We start from the raw sequence: 26,926 nt of genomic DNA on the forward strand, positions 1-26,926 counted from the left end.
TGAAGGGGAACAAAAGGGGGTGATAGACCCTCTAAGCATTGGTGGACATGTCTAACTGGGAAATTAATGCCATCTACAATGTGTGACAATGATATACTTGGATATAATGAAGGGTTAAAGCCTGCTATAGTATCACACTAGCCCCTTTTGATGCTAGAGAGGCAATGCATGGGTAGGAAGCAGGATTGCGGGACACCTTCACTCAGCAATCCCATGAGCTGGCATGGGGCTAACTCTTTCATGGCCAGCCTCATCATTTAGTATTAGAGCCTGACTCGGTTCGCAGACTGACCACCACTGAAATGGAAAATTGTAAGCCGTTCCATCGATACTCCGACAACTGTTGACTACGTGTGAGTTGCAATGACCCCTCCAGAATATGGCAGCCCATGGTACCACTTCACAGTCTCTTCTGACCACTCAGGCAAACCCTGCAGCACATGGCAGCCTATGGAAGAACAACATTGATGAGGGGGGGATACTCCTGTGAAGCCTAATCATACTACATAGCTAGTCCTACAAGCTGATGTGTTATGCTGACCCATGCCCTGAGCAGCAGCTGAGAAATTCATCTGATTAGACCCGATATTAGCAGCCAGTACACCCGAAATGGCAGGCAATCAGTACAGGCACATGGCAACCTAAAAAGAAAGGGACAGCTGATGATCTAATGCTCCAGTTTCGCCAGAAATTTGGCAGGGCAGGGAGGGGAGGGAGCGAGGATTGTTGGGTTGTATATCTCACCTCCTAAGGCCTAATGGCCAAAAGTGACATATTTGAAGCAAATAAAAGGGGGGGTATACATCCTCTGAGTGGGACATTAGATCAATATACAATGAGAAATGATATGTTAAGAGTTAAACCCTCCTCGAGTATCCTGCCAGCTCTTTTTAGTGCGACAGGAGGCAATATGTCTGCTAGAGGAGGCAATATGTTGTCAATTATTTTTGCATAGACATCAAATTGCAATTCATCCACGGGAGAAACAAAAAGCCTAAGTACCTGTCCCCCTTCTTCTGCAATCAGTTGGGCACGAAAGCAAAGTGCTAGACCCCAGTTGTACAAGGCACGAATATCACCTTTGTTGATGGAAAGAGCCATCCGGTACTTTCTACCTGCATCTATGAGGAGCTCTTCACATTCTTCACAAACAACTTGAAGAGTCTGTTGAACGGCAGCCTGGTCTCTTTCTTTCCTTATTAATTCCCTTTCTAACATTCCTCTAGGCATTGACTGATAGGATGATGGAAAATCTGCTGAAGGAAGCATCTTTCTCAGTTCCCTACTTACCTTCAGTTTGAGCTCACCATGAACAAGAAGTACATTCCCCCAACATCCAATAATTTCTATGCTTGTTGGATCGATTGCAGCTGCTGAAGCAAACAACTCTGCACCTTTATAAAGCATACTTTCAGCTACTCCAACTTCCACCTTTCCAGTCAGACCTGCCTTGCCCTTAATAAAAAGAGTCTCGCCTTCATTCACCAATCTTTCAACCTCTTCACCCTGTTTTCTGCTTGAGAGCCTCCTTCGCACAGGTAGGTCTTCGTCATTGTGCATTAAATCATCCCCATTATTTAAGTCTGATGAAAAGATTTCATGTTCCGTCTTGCTTGAGCTTTGATCTGAACTTTGCTGGGAAAGTAATTGTCTTTGAGAGTTGTCTCTCATCACTTCCTTTTTCATTGAGCTCCGTCCTGGCAGTTCTGGTGCTGCCTTCTCGCCTCCAATCTTTGTGTTCCTGTATTGACTTCTTTCCAGCTTCCTGTCTCTGTTCCCCTTATTTGTACTTCCAGAAGGCCCAATGCCAGAATTGATACTCACATCTGCAGACTCCAACGAACAGAGGTCATTGTGAACTTCATTCTCAAGGACAATCTCTCTTTCTCTGGCTAGCTGATGTCTCTTTGCCCCAATCATTCTTCCGTTAAACCTCTCATGCTCCAGTATGTTACTATCTTCCTCTACTTTGAAGCCTCCATTGAAGGTGGCATTACTACGAGAGGATGAGGTCAGTGGATGGGATTTGTTTCCATTACTTGAGGGTTCATTACTCCATAAACTCCTGTGCTGCTGATCTGTTCCTCCTAGGTCATGCACTCTCTGTGCTTGAATGTCTGCTGTGTTCAAGCCTTCTCTGCTGCCAGAGGTCTTATTGCACTCCACAGTAGTATCTCTAAATGAATCTTTCGGATTCGATGTCAACCTGGAAATATCAGCAGTAGACTTTGTACCATCCTGATTGAGGGATTGCCATTTGTCTCTTCTACCCTCTAAGTTTTCAGGCAAAACACTTTTTTCCCTTCTAACAGTGGTCCCGTTTACCAATCTTGTCTGAATGCTTGGATCATCCACAGGATATGATTTGCTCTGATCTCTGTCTGCTTTCCAAGTATCTATCTCAGATTCTGATTGCAGCAATGGCAGATCAAGTCTCAAAGAAACCTCATGCCCTGCATGTGACAATCCTGACACATGAGATGCATCTGCTTCATACACAACAGCACCATCTGAACCTGGAACCTCCCCAGTGCGATGACTGACCATATCTTTGCCTCTTCTTTCCTGACAAGAATTTGAATCAGCTGCACCTGCAGCTTCCAATAAAAATTTCGGAGGTGCTTCTCTCTTCACTTCTGCCGATTTGAGCATCCCTTTATCCAAATCTTTACCACAATAGATAGGCAGGCTATCAGGATCACTTGTGCTTAGCGCCTTCAACTCAGATTGCTTCAAGCTTGACTGATTCTCTTGTCCAGTCATCTCCTTTGTGGGGTGCAGCTTCTCCAAAATTGCATGTTCTTTATTGTCTTGGGTCCCTAAAGAGGAAGATGATGTACGACAATCAAGGGCTTTCCCTGACTGTTTTTCAGGCTCCTTTACTGTCTGTGCAAGTTCCACATGTGCCAAGCTTTGGATGTCCCTCTTTGAAGAAAGATCTGCAACTAGTCCCTTCAACAAATTCAGAGTTTCCTCGACTTCATTGACAATTACATCGTCAGGTGCCGACGAGCTTTGCTCTGTCTCAATCATAGCCTTCAAATTGCAAACAGATTGTCTGACATCAGATAAAACCAAATCTAGCTGTGCATCTTCTGTGTTAACGTCAGATGGCATTAAGTCAGCTCTATGGTTCATAGAAAACAAAGACAGCGGCTCTCCTCTGAAGGTTTTCTCTGTCTGTTTTTGAACGATGGTAGAGTCAAACATGGCCTTATGAGGTTGCCCATTCATCTCCCTTTTAGTCGTAAAAAGGACTTCCTCCTTTGGAACTGCATAGCTAATGACAGCGGCCACAAAGTGCTTCATGGACATGTGTATTCTCCTGACAACTGGAAGTAGTACTGTTGTCACTCCAATGGACAAAAAAACTCCTCTAGAAGAAATCAACTTTATGGTAGTTAGAAGCACAAGGGGCACTGACTTTGAAACGACAGTAGCTCTATCGTTCGAGCGTTCTCCCTGAAATCCCCAGGCCTTGTAAATAAGAAGGCAAATAAGAAAAGACAATGGGAAAAAAATGATAGCTCTTTGCCGTGCTGCTACTACTGCCACTACAGCTCCAATCCCTAGAGGTAAGACTAAGTTTTCCCACTGAATGTGCTTTGACCATCGCGAAAAGTTAGTCTCAATCTCTGATTCATCAACATTATGCCATCCACGCCCACTGTCCACAATTGAAAGGGGTACCAAACCGATCAATGAGAAATTCCGCTGTCCAACAAGCCACAGTGTAAGATTCTGTGGCCTCCTATTGGTAAAAGCTCTTGGGCTGGAAATGGCTCGCAGAAAATGAGGCTTTGCTACTGATGTAATAGGACAACATGAAGGATTGTGAGGTGAACCAATCGAATAGACACCGGAATAACTTGGGCTGGAAAACTCCATCAATAAGCTTTCTCTCATACAAAAAATATGATTTCCAGGAAAGCCCGGGTCAATTCTGCTGCCAATCAACAACCCACTTACCAGGAATCTCGTTTAACTCTCATATCACGGTGCAAAATCTGAATCTTGACGGCCGGTGCCCGATTTCCAGGAAAGCTATGATCCCAGTGACCCACCCACTCTGATGCCGAGTTCCCAGAAATGCTTCTAGCCCATTGTATCGCCAATGAACGAGTCACGTTTCTCCTCTTGATGCGAGAAAGGATCAGCGACGCAGCGCAATTCTGTCAATGCCAATGATTCTCCTCTTGATGCAACAGGTTTCCCAAAATGCTCAGATGCATTCTGAAGACCCAGTTGCGCGATTTATTCACCTACCCAACTCGCTGCGGCAAGCTGAAGCATGCAAAACAGAGTGTTACGAGAACTGCAAGGTTCTGTTTCAATTGCGTATTACCAATTTCGCCATAGCCTCACGAGCTTTAGCTCAATCCCATAGAAAAAAACTCTCGCAGCTGCAATTTTCTCGCCACAGATTTCTCCTTGTTTGCGAGAATGGGCTTATTGGAGCCACGTGTACTTCTACCGTAGCTGCACAATTGGCCACGTGGCAAACGTTTGTATAACCAATGACCATCATCTCGCTATCCTAAGTGCTAGGCACAAAACCGCCTTGTAGCATATTTTGCATCTCCTGAAATTCAGAAAACCCCGCGGTTCAGATTCAGTGTAAAAACCGGCAATCATGTATGCAAAAAAACGGGCTCACTTTAACAGCTTGTTCACGGGGGAGAAGTGGTTTGCAAACCTACCCTCTCCCTATCAACAATTGCTTGTTGCTTGAGCCCCTCCTCTTGAGCACGAAAACCAGGTTTTTCCTCCAAATGGAGCCAAATTCAAATTCTCGGTTTGCAACTCCCCCTTCACGTGAAGAGGCTCTAACAGTTTGATTGGTTGGGGAAAAGTTTTCCAGCTAGTAGTGGTTGGAATGACCAAGAACAAGGGCAACAACATGGTTACAACTACAACATGTTGCCATGCTTGCATCAGTAGCTACTCATTAGTATTTTGAGGGATGGGTCCCCATTCTTAGCCAAGGAGAGACCCCATTGCCAAAAGCCTCAATTGAATGCAAAAGCCCTTGCCTGGGGGCAAACCAAGAGTATGTGGCAAGAACTAAGTCTCATCATGCATAATAATTGTATAAAGTCTCTATTTATTAGTAGAAGCCAGCTTGACCCACCAAAGCACACCCTGTCACAATCGTAAGTGTAGGATGCTCATGTGTTGATAATGATTCAAAATTTCAAAAAGATTGGCCCTCCAAATGGCATGGAAGGAGTGCCCACGAGAGTGTATTTTGGCTAGACTCTTCTCTACATTCTCATGCATGCCACAATCCCATATGCATGCAGATGCTCACACAACATACTATGAATGATGCTAAAGGGGACAACCTCTCATGCCTCTTGGGATAACTATTTGTATGGTACCCTCTAGCATCACACAACAGACGATGAATGATGATACTCTTAGGAGCACGATTGCCATATAGAGGGGGTTCAAGATCAAAGGGAAAAACTAATTGTGGGAAGCGGATGGTGCCATGCGTAGACTAAACAATAACGAGAGAAGCGAGAGAAAGAACAGGGGGTTTTCAACATCTATTAGAAAGTAGAATAAATTTTTTATCACTCTCTCTCCCTTTGTGTCTTCTTTTTCGGAATTCAAAATTAAAGCAAGAAAAGAGGGAGACAATGGGCCCCGTAGTCTTTTTGTTGCCTCCAATGACATTACATTGATGTTGGCATCTGCAATAGCTTCCACATGGCAAGTCCACATAGGTAGAGGATCCTTGCTCTAGTACCACATATTACAAGCATAAATGTAGGATGCTCATGTGTGGATAATGATGCAGAATCTAAGAAAGATCAATGGCCCTCCAAAGAAGCTTGGGATATATTCAAAAAATGTACGTAGTCTTCATTGCCTCAGCCCAAAAACCTCCGGAAAGACTTGCTTTGGAAAGCATTCATTGCAACCTTTCCTGAATGGTGTGGTTCATCTTCTCTACAACTGGATTTTGCTTTGAAGTATGAGGGGACATGAACTCCCTCTTTATCCCGCATGTATCAGAGCAACAAGGAAAATTCATCTTAAGTAAAGACTCCATGGAATGTGGAGAAGTTATAGAAGTATTACAAATTATGTTGCAAAAATTAGGCAAATTATGGAGGATTTGGCTTCCCTTACTTGTTGCAATGTGGAGGATGATGACTTGGTGTTTATCACCTTGAATGGCTTGGGGCCTCAATATAAGTCTTTGGACACATCTATCTCCGTAAGAGGTAGTATGCCAGATTTTGAAGAGCTGGTTTGTTTATGCATGACAAAAGATGTGAAGCGTGGACTAAAAGGGTCAAGTAGTAGTGGAAGAGATAATTTATTCTACCATAGGGGAGGTAGAAGTGATTTGAGAGGGAGGCTTGGTGCAGCAGATGACCTCATATGAGTACCTTCAAATGGCCTTTAACAAGTTTGGGGTAATCCTTCAAGTGCTCGTCACATCAAACCATTGTCCTCTTCAACAACAACAAGCTATTTGAGGATCAAGTAGACCTACTAGGATGTTGTTGTGGTTATGACGGCAAGATGGGTGACGCTTCATATCTTGAGGATCCAAAACATAAATTCAGATAACAGTGGGCATGGATGGTAAAGCTCACATGTCAGACGGCCCAAGGAATTCGGATTCCATATCCAAATGTAAATGATGATAAGTGCAAATCCAACAGGAATGGATCCAACAGTAGTAAAGTCACCCAATAGTGCTTAACTTGTAAGAAAGTTAAGAGAGTTCATGGTAAGACACTTGGATTACTTTAGCCATTACCTATACCTACTGAAAGATGGGAACATATTACTACGGATTTTGTGTAAGCATTCCAAAAGACTAAGACACAAAATGAGCAAATTCTCACCATTGTAGATAGACTTAGTAAGCAAGCACAACATCACTACCATAAAATTGCCAAGTTATTCATTAGGAAAATCTTTAGATTACCTACGTCTATCACACATCGAGCAATGATCCTAAGCTGAAAAGCCATTTTTGGCAAGCTCTATTCTCCACTCCGTATCATCCACTGATTGATGGACAAAGTGAGAGAACTATTCAAGCTATTATCTAGTTGTTATGTCCATGACAATTCTACCCAATGGGAACAATATTTACCTATATGAGAGTGTCTTATAACAACTCAACCCATTTGTGTATTGGCAAGGCACCATTTGAGATCATATATGGTCAAGTCCTCACCATCACATTGCCCGTTTAGGAGACAGGTAGCTGATTAGTTTGCTGAAGATGTGTAGGAGGTCTTCACACAAATTATATCACATATACATCAACCTCAAGCAGTCTACAAGAAGGCTATATAAACAAGAAGGCAAAAGATGTATAGTATTGAGTTCTTTTAAAGATAGACAAAAGACGAATAAAGACACTCAAAGGAAATACGAGGTTTGTGAAGCTAGCTGTGAAGTATTATGGACCTTTCTAGGTTTCCAAGGTTATACATCCAAAAGGAAATCTAAAATTGTGCAGGTTGACATTGCCTGAAACATGGAAAATGAGGAGTTAACATCTTGAAGCCGTTTAAAGGTGGACCACCAATGAGGCCTATTGAAGGAGAAGATCTAGAGCTTGAAGATAGGGTACAATTACTTGTTCCAAAACATAAACTATTCCATGAGGTTAGAAGTACTAGAAATAAACAAAGATTGTGATATGTGGGGCACTCTCACTGAAATGTATCACTTACAATGGTTGATAATTGCTGAAGAAACTCTTGTATTGCATTGTTTGGCAGGTGAGGTGGTGATGGTGTTCTTGGTGCAAGTTTGGTTGATGGTTGAGGGACATCTGATGATGGTTTAGATATGTTTTGGTGTATGGGAGTGCACGATGTGCTTTCCATAAAATTTGGTGTTGCTTGTTAGTATATACACAAGTCCAATACCATTAGAAAACTCCAGTCTTCTAGGAGGACACAAAGCTTTATTCCTTTATTTCCTGTCAAAATCAGATCATCTACGTACAAAAGTGCAACGGTAATGTCTTTCCCTTGAACTTTGTAGTAGAGAGTATTATCTGCATTGGACTTGTTGTATCCTAGATTGGCAATAAACTAGTAGGTTCTACTATACCAACTTCTAGGTGCTTGCCTGCAAGCCGTAGAGAATTTTCTTGAGATGGCAACCTGGTGCTCTTTCCTTGGTTCAACATACCCTACTAGTTGCTACATGCAAACTTCCTCATCTAGGTAACCATTAAGAAAAGCATTTTTGACATCTAGCTGGCACACATTCCATCTGATGAATGTGGCTAGTGATATCAAAAATCTCATTGAATCCATTTTTGCTACTGGAGCATCAGTCTCATCATAGTCTTAAGCATATTGTTGTGCAAATCCTTTTGTAGCTAGTATGGCTTTGTATCTTTCAATGCTTCCATCTAGATTGTACTTCACTTTGTAAATCTATGGAATCTGCTCAGTGATGTCTAGACGGGGTCATGTTTCAGGACATGTCATGATGTGAAACCACTTGAGAGTGTAGGGATTGTGACTCAGAGAAGGAACTAGTCGATATTTTTTTGGCATGGCTTCGATTGGTTGCTTTGGAGTTGTCTCCTCTATTGATGAACTAATCTATCTAATCTAGAGATAGACCAATCGTTGAGCAACGAAAAGTATTTTCCTTTTGTTCCTTTTAGGTGCCGGGTTGTTGGATGCATCGAAGAAGAGGCTTAAACATGTGCAAGAAGTGGATTTGATGTTGAGGGTAAAAAGTATGTGATATAAGTGACTTACAGGTTGTGGAGGTCACTTGTTATGGCAAGGCGTTTAGTATAGTGAGCCATTAGCATTGAAGGTCAGCCGTATAGTAGTTGTTGATGTAACAGCCGAGCTGAAGTAGGGAGCCACTGGCTACAGTTGTTTGCTTGCTTAGATGCCTTCAAAGGGTGTTTCGAGTTGCCGCTTTGGTTACTGTGTGGCAAACATGGGAGGCGGTTGTTTTCTTTGAGTTGTGGTTGTAGATAGTTATCACCAAAGTCATGTAGCCGTGGTTGGTAGAGCTTTCAGTTGTTGGAGCCGCTGACTCTACTAGTTGCTATGGCAGGTTTGAGCGCTATGTCTATTGATGGAGATGTGTGGAGGCCATCTACAAGGTTTGTGTCATTGTAGATGCTTTGGCTTGTTTTTGGTCCTTGTGGGTCGAGTTTGTCTATCGTCGGTGATTACAGCATTGTAGATTGCTAGATCATTGTTTGCTTGCTAGTATGCAGAAAGCTTGTCTGTTAGTTGGGTTGTAGGTCATGTAGTAGAGCTGTTGGTCATTGAGTGAGTTGTTGGGTGTAGGAGGAGCACTTGAGCTTAGGAGTCACCTTGGCGCTGCCTTGGGCCACCTTGCTACGAGCTGAAGGACTGAGCCACAGTTTCTAACTACTTCTTTGCTTGTAGGTTGTAGGAGCTTGTTCACTTGTTATTGTTTGTAGAGATAGGCTCTCTCTATCTATCTCAACCCTCACACTTGAAAAAGAAAATATCTCTCTTAATAATATAACTCTCAAAGCGAATATAAGACTCTCTCTCTCAATTAGAAATCTCTCAATGATGAATCAGTATAATTCAATGGAAATCCTCTCAAGGAAATGAACTCTCAATCTCTCAATATTTGATGATCTCACTAGAAAGGCACCTCAACGGAAGGCAAAACTAAGTGCTTTGATACCATGAACAACTATGGAGAGAGGAGAGGAGAAGAGTGGAGATGAGGAGAGAGGGCACAACTAGAGAGCACACTACAAATGACTAATTGTACACTAGATTTAGTTGAAAACAATGAATATATACAAACCCCTTTAGGGTTAGGGTTAGGGTTTCCAACCCTTTTGCCTTTTGGCATTCTTTTGTGTTAGTGCTATGCACATGATAATACATGATGGTGAGATGAATCCCCAAAAGGTTATTGCTCAAACTCCTGAGTCCTCCCTACAATATGGATTGGTCCAAATGAGGCCAATGGTGAAGTGCATCACACCCTTATCAAGCTCAAAAAGGAACTACTAAAGCAAGAGCTTCCAATCCTCTATGCCTAGAATGAGTTTTCTAACTAGATCTTTCCTATGAGGCATTTTCTTTGCATCTCCAAATTAATAAAGCTCAAACCTCCCTCTACCCTGGGGGAGGATCACTACTTACTAAGCAACCCTCAATCTGGTAGTACACATAGAAATTTTGAACTAATATCTTAAGATATTTCATATAATCTTAGTGATGCCACATACTAGGGTGAGTCCAAAAGAACTAGCATGATGCCATATACTAGGGAGAGTCCAAAAGGATATGGTTCACCACAATTGCTTTACCTACAAGGGGTAGCATCACTAAGCTCTCATGCATATGCCTTCTAATACCATGTCTACTGGTTGATTTGTTTAGATATTCAAACCCACCTAAAAGCCTAGACAATGCATCGACTATCTTAAGGTATCCATTTAAAGCAAAGATCAAATCCACATGTGAGTTCTTCCTCCTCAACAATTCTTATGAGATTTTTTAGTCTAATGTAGGAGCTTTATTGATCCCAATGAGACCTTGTGAATTAATGATAACTTCCATCAATTCAAACAAGGCTTGAATCATGTGAATCCTTATGGAAAAATTATACATTTATAGACATACAGATTGGTTTAAACGGTCCCTATAAGTCCTATATATGATTTGTAACTATCCAAACTAGACCTAATGGTTCTAATGGCATAATAATAAGCCCCTAATGGACCCTAATGTCTCATTGAGAGTATGATGTCTATTTCATTTCCATTTGTTTACATATGTTTCATGTAAACATAATCGTGAGTAACATCTAAATATGCTATAATGATGTAGTGAGTACAAAATCATTGTGATATCTTCTCATCTATATCGCCATTAAATCAAAGCAACATGAATATAGAGAAAATATTCTCATTTTGACTTGTTATCAATGCTTCAAGAGCTTCTACATCTCAAGTAATAGCCTTTTATGGCACCATCTAAAGACACGGTCCTTTTGCAATTGTATGATAACACATATTTTTCCTTGAATATAATTGAAAATTGGGTTATGCATAAGCTAGTAACTTGCCTATAAAAGCTCCTATATAATAATCATGTACTAGAAAAGGCGATTGATATAGCTAATGATAATATGAATTATACTTACTTCTAAGGAGAATGTATCTTAGCATCTTTGGAATATATAAAATATGTGCATTTTGGATGAGCTTGAAATGAAAAACTTTGGGGGTGCTGTAGTATATTTTGGGCGCTGAGAATTGGAGAAATAAGAATCAGGGAGATCTTTCCAAGTGCACAAATGAACTTGTAAATTTGAGATTTTGACATGCATTGAATACATTAGAATACATGTTGCCCCAATCTGAAGCATGCCAAATGTCAAAGTTTGGGCATAGAAGTTTGGAGAGCACTTCTTAACTCAAACCTATAATGTTTGGAAGGTTCAAATATTGTGGATAGGGAGGAAATCTCTACCTTTGATGAAGCATGAATCAAATGATGTGGATGCAACACTATCTAGGGAGTTCATTTTGATGCCTTACCCACCTTACTATCATTCACTGCAATGTATCCTACCTTAAAGTCATCATAAGCCTTAAAACATGAGAAATTCATAGGATGAAAATTCAACAAAAATTAAGATATTTAAATTATGAATATTTTTTTGGCACTGATGATGTAAGGAGGTTGAGTGGCAAAAATGATTTAATCATTGGCATCGATTATTTTCTTCATTTATTAGAAAGGGTGGGTACAAAATTTGGTGTAATATCTCTATCCAAGCTTTGATGTAATAAACAAGGAAACTAAAAGGGATACTTTGCAATAGGATCTAGTATGGGTATCAAAAGTATGTGAGATAGAAGATGAGGGGGCTATGAAAGAAGTTAAGGGAATGGAGGTTGTAAATAAGTCAAAAGAGGGGGCAAGAGGTAGAATGGGAGAGCACGAGGGAGAAGGAATTGAAGAGAAAAAGTAAGAGGTTACAACTTTAATGATAAGAAAGAGACATACAAGATGCCAGGTGGTCGAGAATTGAGAGAGGGATGAAGGTAGTGGGTCATAGTAGCTAGAAGGTAGAGAGGTGATGAAGGTAGAGGGTGGGAGCTAGAAGAAACATCGTCACCTCTTATGTTCTACATTGGACTTCTTCATTCAAGGTTCATGATAGGGTGATAGTTTGGGATTTCATATTGAGAGCCATGTAAACAAAAAGTGTGTTAATTGTAGCCCAAGCTATCTCATAGTTATCCATGCCTTTGATCTATACTATAATTAAGTTCATCGTGTTTTGTTCTATTTGGAAGGGATAATGCAAATCTTTCATATGTTGTAATTTGGAGTGATCCCTTTGCATATAATCAAGAGACAATAATTCCATTCCCCCCTCATCAAGAAATTTAGAAACATAAAAATTCCTAAGTTGCATCCATGAGAGAGAGGCTATTAAATATGAAAGATAGACCATGTAATGAAATCTAAATCAATGTAAACTCAAAGAGAGCATACCAAAAACCTTTCCTTCATAAAAACAATGTAGGTAGTTTTATTGAAATGTGGTCTTGCTTGGTACTTCAAAATTGGAGATACTTATTTAGCCATTATGGTCATTGGTTATACCATTCAAGGGGATATAAAACTCATATGCTATAGTAACAATGGGGCCAATTTTCACACTAATTTGAACATGACAAATAACAAGCTCTTCTAGAGAAAAATATTCAAGTTCTTCTATACATAATATTCATAACATTTAGCTCTAGAGAAAAATTATTGGCATGTGCATGCGTATCTGCATCTCTATGTGCTTGTTCATGTGTGTGTTCGAGCATGCTTGCTTGTGTGTGTGTGTGTGCATGCACATGTCTGTATGTATGGGGAGGGTGGGGAGGGTGCATGTGTGTCTATGTATGTGTGTGTGTGTGGTGGGTGTGCATGCTGATGCACACATGCGCGGGCACACGTGTGTGTGTGTGTGCACGTGCAATTGTGCATCCGTGCCTACATGTGCATGTGTGCATGTATTCCTTATGCCATGCAATATTCCTCAATACTACTCCCCATCTTTTATGAGGTTGTGCAAGGCAATTCAATCCTTTGCTTGCTCCATGTCATATACCAAAGACAATACAATTCCCAATGTATATTTGGCAGTTCCAAGCAAAGCAGACTAACTCCCATGTACACTTTATTGACTATGAAAATCAACCCCAATCACCAAAATCAAAATATAAGTCTAGCATGCTATACTAGTAATTAAGAACATGTCTAATCCATCATTAGGCAATTAGAGACTTGACAAAAAAGGTCAAAGATTTGGAAAATTTTTCCCATAAGTCCAAATTATTAAACATATCAATTAACAAATTAACCCCATATATACAAAAGCAATAATTATACCATATCATAAGATATGAAAAGCTTCCATCTTTCGACTAAGTAGACTAACCAATGGTTTACCATATAGTTATATCCAAAAATCTTCTAACCAATGGTTATACCATATAGTTATATAAAAAAATATTCCATCTTTAGAAGTAAGTAGATTAAGGAACCTTAAATCATTCTATGGAAAAAAAAAGGAACCTTAAATAAAAAAATCCTACTACACTTTATAGCCAAGGTTACCATGAAGTTAGAGTCATCAATTCTTTAAGAAATTATGGCAACTCATAAAAGTTGATTCCATATAGCTCAGTTCTCTCTAAGCTATCATCGATTACATTAGCAGGTAAATTCACTCAATTTTGATGTTGAACACAATAAGAAATCGAACATAAAGGATTGAAATATTGGAAGGAGTATCGTAATATACCATTCTCTAAAATAAGATAAGCTAAAAAGTAGAATCTTAGTGCGGTTTAGTAAGCTATAGGAAGTGGAGAGGGCCTCACATGAGCTTTAAGAATAATACTCAATCAACCAACAAGATTGCCTAAATTGACAAAGCATTCCCATCCCACTGGCCTTTTACTTTGAATTCTGCGTACATGAGGTCTAAGCCTCTAATTAATATTACTTGTCTAGATGTTCTAGAGGCTATAATTACCATGCTAAATAGATGTTTGCTACCACAATGGTTTCAACATTTGAATTTTTTAATGATCATTTGTCCAAATAAAAGAAATGCAAAAATAAAAAAGCACCTTAAAAATCAAACACAGAGAGAAAGAGAGGGAGAGAGAGATGAGCATGATGGAAAGAAAAAATGAGTGCGATTGAAGATTGCAAAAATGACCTCATGGGAAAAGTTTGAAGTTGATGTAGTGACTGGTGATGGGTAACCATGACACAAGATAAAAGGGGTGCTTATCTTTACCATATCTATCCAAGAGAAGGTACTAGTCCTCCATGGTGGGGAGAACATGCTAAAGATATTAAATTCGCAAAGATAAAGTCTCGACCTGCGACTAGTATCTTTTATCAACCCTAATGATTAACCTTTGCATCCAATGGGATTTTTTTTTTGGGCACCCAATGGAAAAATGAGGGGAAAAAAAAATAAGACAAAAAAAATATATATTAATGAATGATCATTGCCTTATTCTAGAAACTCCACACTTTCGCAATCTCAACTACACCACTATATATTGCAAGCATAGCAATTACTTCAAAAAATAATGATAATATAAATAGCCTACATTGATTCAATGTACTATGTCATGCTAAACAGATAGAAGAGAATTACACATATAAAATATTCAATGATTATTGGGACATCATTTGAAGATTATTAATCAAACATTAAGGAAGAAACACCTCCATAACATAAATTTTGCTCAGAAGATCACTTGAAAAATTTGAAGGCAAGGCTTAGAAAGATAGAATAGCTATGCAATATGATACTCATTAGGGAGACATTTGGGAGGCCATCTTTTTGAAAGTTGTTTAGAGCTTTTGGGAATATTGTTTACTCAAATGGTAGAAAAACTTTAAGATATGAAGATCATGTTTTGTTTTTAAATGATCGAAGGACAATAATGTTTAAAAAGTTAGGCACTATACTAATTTGCAAGTGTCCACCTTTCCCGTGCATAGTCTTAGCTCCCCACAACACACAAATGCATGCACATGCATGCACACATAACATAGAGACAAACCACTATAATCAATTCCTTCCTTATATGCCTTGAATTTCAATAATGGTTACTCTCTTATCTTACTTATGATGTAAGGTTTGGTTTTATGCTATTATAAAAGTTGGTTGGACATACCCAGTTGAATCTCACCTTTGGTTTCTAGTGGTACAACTTTCACGTTATTCGTAAGATTTTCCGTGTTGGTGTTTGGTCAACTTAGTCTTTATGTGTATTGTCATGGTCCCATTGATTATTTATAGAATTTCAATTAACTAAATAGTCGTAAGGGAGACATAGTGGGTGCATTGAATGTTATATTACATAATGACAGTGAAGAAAGGACAAGGGAGGCTTAGAATGAGAGAGGGGTGACATGATTATGACATGAAAGGGCAACCGGAGGGGAAAGGGTTGCATCAACATGTTGGCATTCACATAAAGCCATGTACGGACGGGAATAATTGAAGTAGATCCATAATAATGGGATTGTGTTTAGAGAAGCAAGAAGAATAACTCCTAGATGTTTTGATCTCTTTTTATAGCGTTTGGTTCTTCGCTACAACATTTTTAAACTGTAACAACTAAAAAAGTGCATGATAGAATATGAAAGGAAAGAAAGAACAAGCTTTATGAATGAGTAACATTGAGAGTTGGGAAGGGTTAGGAATAGCCAACTCTTTAGCTATTCTCAATTGAGCTATCCTTTCATGGATGCTTCAATCTTACGGCATATAAGGTGAGTGCACATGTTCGTGTCCCCCACAAAAAAGGAGAGTAGAGCAATAACCTCGGATAAAAAAGGGACTCCAATAGAGAAATATCTCTTCATTAAGAGTAGTAGGAGCCCGAGTGGAGGCGATATTACCACCACCATCCCTGGCGACAAGACCGTCATTAGCAGCACTGAACAGACATAATCGTAGCATTAGTAGGAATATCAACAAGGGCAATCAAAAGGGTTTATCAGCATCAATGAACATACATAATACAGTAATGGTAGAAATATATATTGACAAGGGCAATCAAAACAAGATGACAGTAAAAGAGGCAGCACCATCAGAAACAACAAAGACAATAATGGCGTGAAAAAATCAAGGAGTGGGGTGACAACATCATGTGGTTTTGAAGTTGCGGACGGGTGCTTCTTCTCTTGTGCTCGTGATGTGAATTCTTTTTTTTAAAGTTTGTTTTGGAAGGTCAATTCTTTGAATTCCGAGCTACGGGGAGACTCCCATTTTCTTTGGTTCCAAGTATGAAGGAAAGATAAAATTAAAAAAAAAAATCAAGTTCCTATTTATAATTTTTAATTGAGTTTAAAAAAAAAAAAAAAGGGGAGGGGAGGGAGGAGCAAAGGTAAGGAAAGGAAGGGAGAGTGTAACCACTTGAAGAGTGACTGCGTGCCTGCCTTGTTTGCATCACAGAATTGGGAGTTTTGATGAAGCAAAAGCTTGGCCACCTACCTTACAATAAAGAGAGTAACCACACATCAATTACTACAACATGCCTGCCTTCCTCATCACAAAGATTATTATGAAGCACAAGCGTGGCCACTGTAAATTTGGCTATGGCGGTTCTTGAGCTCCAAGCTCAACTTTTGCCTGTGGCATCTTTCTTACATGGAGAAAATGAGACACTCTGCTCTCTGATGTGTGGGGTGTTCGGAGAAGCTTTCTCTTCCTGAATCCTTTCTTTCTTATCTGCTACAAAATCTCCCTCTCTGTTCTCTCTCTCTCTCTCTCTCTCTCTCTCTCTCTCTGTGTCTGTCTCTGTTTCACCATTTTTTGCACATATGCAGCTTCAGATCCTTCAGATCTCCGTCCAACCCTCGATTTTCGAACAGATCTCTGATGGGTTCCTCGCATTGCTCGATCTTCTCTAGTTCGTGGCCTCCAAATCCCATTTGGGTCGCAGCACACGCGAGCTTTCTGGATCTACATCCCACGTTGCTGTCCTCAACACAACATTGTGTCTCCCACAGTCCTTGATCTGCGATTTGGACTTCCCGCACAACTGTTTGCAGAGCTTTCCCTTTGCCCTCCCGTCAGGACTCATGCGGCTCGTGGGGCTGGTTCATTTGGAGGCGCTCAGGCCTAATGTGGCTCCCTCTTTGGTTTCCTATGTCATCTCCTCCTCTGTGCGCCTTTCACATTGATGCAGGTCAGCCATGTAGAGCAAATGTACTTGCCTACGGTCTAGGGCACACAGTGTCATCGCATGGGGAAGTTAGAGGACGACACGAGTGCAGTGCTTGGGGGACCTCCCCCTCCCGCGGGCACGTGTTCTTGTTTCAACAAATCAACTTGTCGATGGATTGTTTCAGTGGTTCTCAGTGTGCACCTGCTGGTGTTTGCTGTTCTTTCCATTCATTTCCACTTCAGAAGGGGCATCCACTCCCCGTCGACTTCGGCAGCTCCTTGGAAACGTGAGTTTTGTTCATTTCTTCCTACTCTCGTTATTTTCGTGAAGGTTGAAGAAGGGAGGTCAACTTTGGGAGGGTTTGTCTTTAATTTTTTTGATTCTGGTGCTAGCTTAAAAATTCTCACCGTCTTGACGAACCCTTCTAGTGCGTTCCCAAAATGGATATGAGACGTTTTTTGACAATGTAGGTCAGCGTCACATGATTAATTAGAACTTGAGCTGTTGCAAGTGTCACAAGCCTCAGAGTTGAGAACTTGAGCTGTAGCAAGTGTAGGCTTGTTGGTCTTTTCCCGTCTTTCATACGTTTTCTTTAACAAATTTTCATTTTGAAGAGATCCAAAATTAGGAATCTGGGACAGATTATGCAGCTGTTAGACATCAGGAAGATTAGCTACATGACATGACTGCATTTATGGCTGGTGATTCTGCTAACAGTCTTATTGCGCTGTACTCTTTTAATGTCCTCATTTAGGTATGGCCTCTCCTGCACGTCAACTTGGGATTTATCAGTCTTGTGTAAAATTGCCATCTGCATTACGAGCAAGGTCTCCAGCCCACATTTTTCCCCGAAAAATCAAAATTCTCTCTCATAGAGCAAATGAACTGTGAATGGGCAGCTGATAGAAGTTGTTTTAAGACCAGGCTATTTCTGACTAGATCACAGGGAAGCCACAAGAGCATTGAGCGCAGGGGAGGGGGTACACTTTTTCCTGCTTTGTAGCTAGAATGAAGAATGCATTTTTGACAGTCCTCAAGAGAGCAAACAGGATTTTTTGGGACGAATGGATGCAATACAAGCCTTAAGTCTCTTTTTGGGGCTCTAGATTGCTGCTTTATTACATCCAATAACCACCAGCAGCATTTGTTTGTTGGCTTTGTATTTTCTTGCAAGATTTGCTTTATGCCATCGAATCTCCTTCATGTAGCTGCCAATGTGTTTGGGGATGCTAAAATGTTGTAGAGGATAAGGGGATTTGAGTTGCAATTGTCGGACTTCTTTGTTGCATGCATAACTGCTATTGTAGGAGAGTGTATGTGCCTCTTCCTCCATTGCTTGTCAACATTTTCAGTTAAAGCCCTACAATCCAAGGGCTGCGAATGTTTCCTAGAAGGAGCTGTGATCTTAGTGATATACAGAACAAGAGAGCTCTCAGACAATCTAGAGCTAGACACTATCAATGGAGGAGCATAGATACAAAAACAGAAAATCATTCATCAGACCACATCCATTTTGTCAATGAACTCCTAGTCAATCACTGCTTTAAGAGCCTCCAATTTTGTTTATTCTATGATAATTTGATACATGGATATGGGATCTATTGTCTCTTAGGTCATAGTCGATCATGTGTCTAGAAGATTCTGTTTCTTTTGCAATTTACTTGGTGCAGGCGCCCTTATTTTCATTCTAATTGTCCTTGGGATGTTTTCATTCCTGTTCTCTCATTATCATTTGGTTTGCTTGTGATGACGTTTGGTATAACTCTGGTCAAGTAGTTTGCCATCTTGGAAGTGTGCAGTAAGGTGTTTCTTGATTGGAGCAGTACAAAAAAGAGCTTGTCTCCGGCCATGTTTTGATGAAGTGATGTAATAGGATTCTAGAGGGTATGAACTGTTCCCTATACTCATGATGCATAGTTGCTTAAATCTCTTGCCAACAGGTAGGAACCTGCCTGCTGTGTGTCATTCTAGTAGTATAGCGTTGCTAAGCCACAGTGTCAGTCTGCCCACATCAAGATCTCCAACTCAGCGAAATCCTGATGGGCCTCTGCTAGGTCTAGAATATTGCTGGTCAACGAAGATGTCCAAGGAGGTGTGGGCTGTCTCTGAGAAATGTCAATAAATGTCTACTGCTCAGCTGAAAATGACAAGAAGCATGCTCTGCACCTGTGGGCTGCTAAGTCCCAAGTTTCCCTCACCAGTACTGCAAGCTACTCGTCCTACTGCCATGCATGCCACATCATCCTGAGTATGTAACTGCAAATCAGTTTCCAAACTCGTATACACTTTGATGAGAAATAACATGGGGCAATGGAGCATCTAGTCATCTTTACAGAAATCTAAGTCCTGTTAGGCTGATATATTTTTTGATCACCCACATTGCTAGGTTTGCTTGTCCTTAACCTGTTCTTACTTGTAGCAAAGGAGCATGGAAGACCGGTTGCAGTGTAGAGCTGCTTCTTGGCTCTTCAGAATGTTTATGTATGTCCACATAGTTGCTGAAACCTTAGGTGCTTCAGAGATGTGTGACAATGAGAAGTCCTAAGCTTCCCTCACGAACATTGATTGTGGGATTGCAAGTGCCAGGCTCCTTGCCCTTCTGCCATCATGTTGCACAATCCTAACCAAATATAACTGCAAATTAAGTGCCAAACTTTTACCCACAAAAGAGAACTGGCATGAGGCAATGGAACATATATTTATTTAGCCAGGTATCTAAGTCCACTGTCGTATTAGGTGAAGATATTTTTTGACCACACATTATTAGTTTGGATTGTGCTTAACTTGTATCAAACGTGTATTCGACGACCCAGGTAATGGGTTGCAGCATGTCCATCTATGCCCGGCTACTTGTGAGGCCTTAGGTGCTTTTAAGTTCTGTGACAATGTGGTAGGCTGATTTTCCCCCCTCGATTTTATACCTTCCTTGAACTTGGTCATGGTAGTAGGATATTCATGATCTACTGTCGTATGATTGGATATATTCTAGTCGTACAAAGGAATATTCATGATCTACTGTCTTTTAAAAGGGAAAAGGAATCTTTCGAAACCCAGATGGCAGCTTTTACTTGGGGTATTGATGAGGATGTAAGTGTAGCTTTGCTTACTAAGTTCTTTTTGTTCTTTTTCATTTTTCTCGTTTACTCATTTCTTAAAAAAAAAATTCCTTTGTTCTTTTGCTTTCTTATATCAAAATTTAATTTATGAGATTGTATGAAGGTATATAATGTAAGCAAAAATAAAAAATTATCCAGGGTCTATGATGAAGAAAAATGTAAGTTTTGCAGCAGTGTGAACACATTTCAGAAATTTTGAGTTACAAGACTTGTATCGTTAATATCATGAGCCTGTTTGAGGTGCTGCCTTATGGAGGCTTTTTGAAAGTGATGCTCAATCACACAATCTTTGTAATTGCTTTTCAGGGTTTTTATTCTTGTCAGGCAGCCGATCTACATAACTGATCATGTCTCTCTCTCTCTCTCTCTCTCTCTCCCCCCCTCTTCCCTGCCTCTGGCTCTTCATCTACACATCCTGTGATTGTTATCTCTACCGTCTTAATCACAGGATGTTGTTATTTCTACCGCATTTTTTCTTATTGAGTGGTAATTACTATTCTAATGAAATTGTAGTATTTTGATTCATGCATACTGGCGTTTGAAAGTGTAATAGTGGCATGCCTTTTCTGGACAGCTCAAGTTGAAGCCAGCTTTAGGCTGCGCAGACCTATCTCCTTGGTCAATGCCAGCCTTCCACAGCTCCAGCTTGACTTGCAGGATGAGATCGGCCTTCCAAATACTCAGGTAAGAATGGTTTTTGTTCAGTAAACCACTCTAGGTCAGTGCTGGGTGATGGCAGAAATGAAGCTTGTGACTAAATTTTGACAGGTTGATGTTATCTCAATCTTTCGACTCTCCTTCAACTGGACCGAAGTAAGCTTTGGAGTCACACCAGATCCATTGAACGATTCGATAATGCCTGCAGACTTAAGTCTCTTGAAGGAGACATTTGTGGAGCTCTTCATGGAACGATCGGTCAATTTGTCTTTATCAAGTGACTTATTTGGAAGAGTTTCACATTTTGAAGTGTTGCAGTTTCCAGGTGGGGTCACGGTTGTCCCACCTCAACCAGGCTTTCCATTGTCCAAAGTCCTTGTGCTTTTCAACTTCACCCTTCACAACTCTCTCTCGCACATTGCCAGCAACTTTGCGGAGTTTAGGCAACAGCTTGCCAATGGCATCATTCTAAAAGCTAATGAGGTATGCATGCCATGCTCTTTTACTGTTTTCCTCGATAAAAAAGCTGATTTTACTGTGATGACCCTTCTACAGTTGGCATTACCTATGTCTGATGTGCAGCTATGTTGTGGTTGTAACTGTGCAGAGCTTGTTTGTACAGCTGACAAATTTGGAGGGATCAACATTGAAGTCACCCGTAGTTGTGCAGACCTCGATCCTACCAGTGGTAGGATTATTGCTTCCGCCTCCAAGGCTAAAGCAGCTAGCTCAGGAGATAATTGCTTCTCCCAGGAGGAACCTTGGGCTGAACCATACTTTATTTGGGAGAGTGAAAGGAATTGAGTTGTCATCCTATCTGGCTTACAGTCTTAAACCAGCCCAAGCACCAAGCCCCAGTCCTTGTTTGTCTCCCTACGCTGCACCTCAGCACCCGCCTCGTTCAGGGAGACCTCAAGGCTTCAAAGGGCGCATACAACATCCTCCAGCTGCAGCACCTTCAAAATTGCCTCCTTTCCATAGGGCCCAAGCACCAGCTTCTGAAGGCATAGCAGCTGCTCCTTATCAATGCCATGGGCACCATCATCACAGTTCCGCCCAAGATTTGGCACCAAGTCCGATGCCTGCAGTTGTGACCCCACCAAACTCTGGATTTCTTCCTCCCTCACCTTCGTCCAATCCTGGTTCACCTGAAACCTATCCAGCTCATAGAGAGTCTTCCAAACCTCCTTCACCATCATTTCCAACGACTGTGACCCCTTCTCCAGGTAAATCTCATCCATCTGTATCCAATTTATAAATCCCCTTGTGAGGCCTCATCAAAAGTCTCGTTAAAAGGCCCTCAAAAGCTTTGTGGGGTTTGCTGCAGGTTCTGGTTCTGCTGCTCCACAGATTTCTGAAACGACTGCATCACCCTTAGCTGTTTCTCCAACTTCTTCTGGTAAGTATCAAACTGTTCGTTCCATACAAAGAATACTTTTTAGGAGCTGTGGGATAGAATGTATGAACCTGATGTGTTTTGACTGTTTGCAGCATTGGCAATGTGCTCCCCTTCACTGGCCATGGTAGCTTGGCTTGTCTTCATGGTTTTGATTTGGTGATTTCTTCTGCTCTCAGCAACTGTGCAAAAGGGCATACTTTGAGGCTGTTTCCAGCAACGTCAGTCAGCTCAACAATTAGAGCTGGAGATGTTTTGGAAGAAACTTTGTACTCTTATGTTCTATAGTTTCTTCTTATGTATTATAGCAGAGACACTGGAACTTTGGGCGTCAATCTGGCCCCATTCCAGGATAAGGTCTTGTACCTTGATCTTTTAAAAAGGCAAAAGCAAACAGGGTTTTTGAGCTATCTTGGCTTGTTACTATGGAAAAGCTCAAATGCTGTGTAGTAACTTGCCAGGTGTCAATGTACCACTTTTTTCCTAAACCAGTGGCGTGAAATGCTACTTTCAGTTGTATCTGAGGCTTAATGGACTCCTTGTCTGTTGCTATATATGTTGTATAATTGTTATTGATGGGGATATCCATCAAGCTTGTCTTTTTTAGGCGGGCTTTTTGGAGAAAAGGGGGGGGGGGTTGTAATAACAAGTGAGTACAAGTACTTGGGAGCACTGCCTTCAAATTGGTTTTGTCAAAGGAAAAAAATTGTCAAGATGAATGAATGATTAATTTGCAACACTTGTGATGGAAAGCTCGTGTATAGGAAAGTTCGAATGATTTGCAAACTGTGTGTGTGTGAGAGAGAGAGAGAGAGAGGGAGAGAGAGAAAGAGAAAGAGGAAGAGAGAGAGAGTTCTTAAAAAATTGCATGTGTGAATGAGAATAGAAGGGGGCCACTTGGCAGCAAAGTGTGTGGGACACTTGAACAAAATGTAACTAGAGCCTGCCTGGAAGGCAGTGTTAAAAAGGCAGAAAAGGGGCTGTTTGTAATCCAGCTCATTGCCAAGGGATAATTGTAGCTTGGTTTTCATAATATGTTGTGTCTCCTAATCAATGTGCTGAATGGCACGATATGTTTAAATAATAATACAGCTAATAGGTGCACATAAGAAATTCAAGAACTTAAATGGACATCAAAGTCTGCTGTAAAATGGGATATACTTGAAGGCATTAAGGTTGAGGTAAACAAGTGTTACAGATGGCAGCTAATAGTATGGTGTCGAGGTTTGTAACAGTGGGGTTTGTAGCGACAGGTTCATAAGGGTGGGGTCTAAGATCTAGACAAGAACTTTCAACAAAAAGGTATGGATGCTCCATAAAGGAGTGCAAGGATGCTCCATAAAGGAGTGCAAATGGGTGACTTTAGGTGTCCCCCATGTAGGTCCTTCAGTCTCTTAGGGCAAAGCAACTAGGTCTATCTCTTAAGGGGGAAAACAACTAGGTCTATCACTATCAAGAACAAAGGAGACATTCTTGGCTTATCAGAACATGCCATCCAAGATCTCAAGTAGGAGACATTCTTGGTTTACATATGGCATATTTTCAATTATTCTATGATAATAGTGAAGTTGTGGATTAATGCATTGGGTGGTCTTCCATTGGGCGGAGTATAGCCTCGTGGAACAAAGATAGTTGCCATTTGTGTTAGTAATATAGACAAGCATAGATGAGCCCTTCAAGTAGTACCCATTTGGTGTAGAATACTCATTTGCTAGCTCTCAAGTTAGAACAATTATTGAAGTTTGTTGTGTCAAGTGTAGATCCTTGGCAAGAGACGACGTTGTGTTGCTATCATACATTTAACAATGTTCCAAATGACATGATGGACCACGGTCGTTGGATGGGTTAATAATCTCTTTTCTTCTTGCTAGTGAGAAAGTGATTTGGTTCCTTCCTACAACAAAGTCCATTTCTCTAGTTTTTTTCACTCCTATGCAAGGATGGATCTTCAAGGAATGGGTGTGGAGTGCCCTTACTTTTTTTCAAGACAAACATATGCTTAATTCTCATGGCACACCCTTGTGAATTGGCGCCTTTGCCATAAATATTGGTTGCTGTTTAGTACAAATGGGCTTAGCTATTAGTTATAGGAAGGTGAGTATCTTTACGCACATCTATGGTAGCATTCGTAATGACATGGAGGCGTCATTGATGAATCATATCGTTCCAAGGTATGTAATACACGTGTGAATCGCCTTGGTTAATTTTGGGGCTTAAAAGTCGAGCATCATGGCTCAAACATTCACACATGGACTGGCTAAATACTTTGTTGTCACAAACACACATACCATACTTTTTGAAGTGCAAATCGACCTCAAGTTGATTTCAAAACTCAAAGGTTGTTTTGAAGAGCATTACAGCTTACATGCTCATGGACTCACTTTTTTTTTTCTTTGGTGAATAATGGACTCACACAATGCCAAGAAGCGAGTTTACATACACACTCGCACACACAAACACACATGGAATGATTTGTGAAGTCCGTTGAGAGGTCAAAGTTTATGATGATCACTATGGGTCACAAAATCACAATTCAGACTAATATACAAATTCAAACTCATCAGAACATTTGAAGCTACATGTAGGATTATTTTGGAGTGCAAATTCTCCTCAAGTCAATTTTAGGAACATCTTTAGTGAGCACTATGGCTCACAGAATCACCCATATGCCACGTAGCCTATTGGTACATTACAAAAAAATTGGACTAAAAAAGGGGCCCTTTGGAGAATTACTAAAATATTAGAGGCTTGGATAAGGGACCCCCGCGTTGTGGGTTTTAATTGCAAGCATTTCTTGATCTCGCGAGTCGTGAGACTTTGGATCGGAAGGGTGGAAGCTTGTTAGCACAAAAGGACAAGGCTCTACATGCAAAGATCAATTAGTCCATAAATGGGCCATGGCAAAATCCAACTAAAAAGAGTGAATCACATCAATTAGGATAGGACTCACAAAACACATATATACTTACATGGTGGAGATTCGAGAAAGTCATAAAAGGATGAATGATATTCATGGTATCCATGAAGAAGATTATGCCATGTGGACTTCTCTATAACAGAGGCTCCCCAAATCTATGGAAAATTTTAGTTTTTTTTCAAAATATCCCAAAAAACGTAATTGATGCTTTACAATAAAAAATTATCTTTGGCAGGCCTGCCCTGAGCATGTGAGGTCTCCTTGTTTTTCTCCCATGGCAAACTATCCCCATTTGGTTCAACCATTTGGCCCAAACTAAATTCCTAACCAACTCTCTTCCTATTCTCTCTCTTCCAAAATGTTTCAAACATTCATTCCTGCCACTTTCTAGCAGCTGGTTTCAAAATATCTTCATTCCACTCTTGATTAGTCATTCTCTCTCCTCTTTGCTCATGTTTTTCTTCCACATTCGAAAATCTCTCAAAGAAACTTCTGCCCAAGCTCAGTTCATCCCTCTTCTCTTCCATTCATTCTCTACTTATTTCACTCTCTCTTAGGAACCAAAGTTGCGACCTAAATCTACTTAGAAGAAGTGAAAAAAACGGGTGTTCTCTCATTTTCGATTCTTTCCCTACCTTTTTGGAGTATAGAGAGTTAACTCCTGAAGTTGCGACCTAAATCTGCTTGGAAGGAGAGAAAAACAGGTGTTCTATCATTTTCGGCTCTTTCTCTACCTTTCTAGAGTATAGAGAGTCCACTCCTGAAGAAGGAACACATACTTTCTAGGTAATGAAGTGATTTCGCCTTGATAGTTTTGTCTGTATTAAGTAGATACGTTTTTGTATCACACTTTGTCTATATGTTTGTTACAAAGACAGGGAAGAGGGAGAGATTGAGGTAGATGATATTTAAAACTATAAGACTATTTTTGACATTTTTTTCTTCATTGGTATAGGAGGGATAGATAGATAGATAGATAGATAGAGAGAGAGAGAGAGAGAGAGAGAGAGAGAGAGAGAGAGAGAGAGAGAGAGAGAGAGAGAGATTATATTTCGAACTGCTATGTTTTCTTCTGTTTGAGGAGATGATTGAGGGAGAGAGACAGAGATTGTATTTCAAACTGCTAGGTTTTAGAAGCAGTTGAGAAAGACGGAAGAAAAAGAGATCCTAATCAAAAAGTTTTGGGAGGGAGAGAGAGTGTGATATGATATTTATAATGTTTTCTTTGTCTGTGGAGAAACAGAGCAGGAAGAGAGCATATCTTAAACTAAGTATTTCAAAATAATTTGATGTTTGTGTGAGGGGTCCCTCTAAAGACAGACTAAGAGAGAGAAGTATTCTATGTTTTTTGCACAAAAAATTTGTTTGTTTTTGTGAGAGGTTTAGTTAAAGGGGGGAGAGAGAGAGAGAGAGAGAGAGAGAGAGAGAGAGAGAGAAAGACTTGCAGAGAAAGAGAAAGAGAGGAATAGAGAAAGTTTGAGGTCTACGGAAGTAGAAAGAGGTAGGAAGAGTAATTTTAATCATATGGTACAAGGGCAGAACCTATGGAAGTAGAAAATGATAGATACAGAAGTAGTTTTTAGTATGTTGTATTGAAGAATGTTAAGGAT

The 26,926-nt window shown here is 40.4% G+C and overlaps 2 protein-coding genes across 3 annotated transcripts in view; one reads left to right on the forward strand and one right to left on the reverse strand.

Annotated features, from left to right (window-relative positions):
- The window catches only part of LOC147891877 (uncharacterized), an 85,169-nt gene extending 80,781 nt beyond the window's left edge, over positions 1 to 4,388 (reverse strand). The window contains exon 1 of one of the 2 annotated variants that reach the window (XR_015542462.1): positions 1,080 to 4,388. Coding sequence is in view for 1 of the 2 variants with exons in the window: in XM_087388347.1 (XP_087244473.1) it covers positions 1,003 to 3,906 (2,904 nt within the window). In the remaining variant the exon portion in view is untranslated. Of the gene's footprint in view, positions 1 to 1,002 lie in introns of both variants that reach the window. The other variant, XM_087388347.1, reaches the window with a different exon arrangement.
- Positions 4,389 to 16,496: 12,108 nt separating this feature from the next.
- On the forward strand, positions 16,497 to 22,996 carry LOC147891879 (uncharacterized). The gene is made up of 6 exons (XM_087388934.1): positions 16,497 to 17,516; positions 20,921 to 21,030; positions 21,115 to 21,486; positions 21,611 to 22,229; positions 22,331 to 22,402; positions 22,495 to 22,996. Exons 1-6 carry the CDS (start codon positions 17,309 to 17,311, stop codon positions 22,560 to 22,562), a joined length of 1,449 nt encoding a protein of 482 aa, XP_087245060.1. The 5' UTR covers positions 16,497 to 17,308; the 3' UTR covers positions 22,563 to 22,996.
- Positions 22,997 to 26,926: the final 3,930 nt, after the last annotated feature.

Source organism: Dipteris shenzhenensis, chromosome 17 (assembly GCF_047967505.1).
Source record: "Dipteris shenzhenensis isolate YYH24624 ecotype China chromosome 17, Dip_SZ_1.0, whole genome shotgun sequence".
NCBI classification, from domain to species: domain Eukaryota; kingdom Viridiplantae; phylum Streptophyta; class Polypodiopsida; order Gleicheniales; family Dipteridaceae; genus Dipteris; species Dipteris shenzhenensis.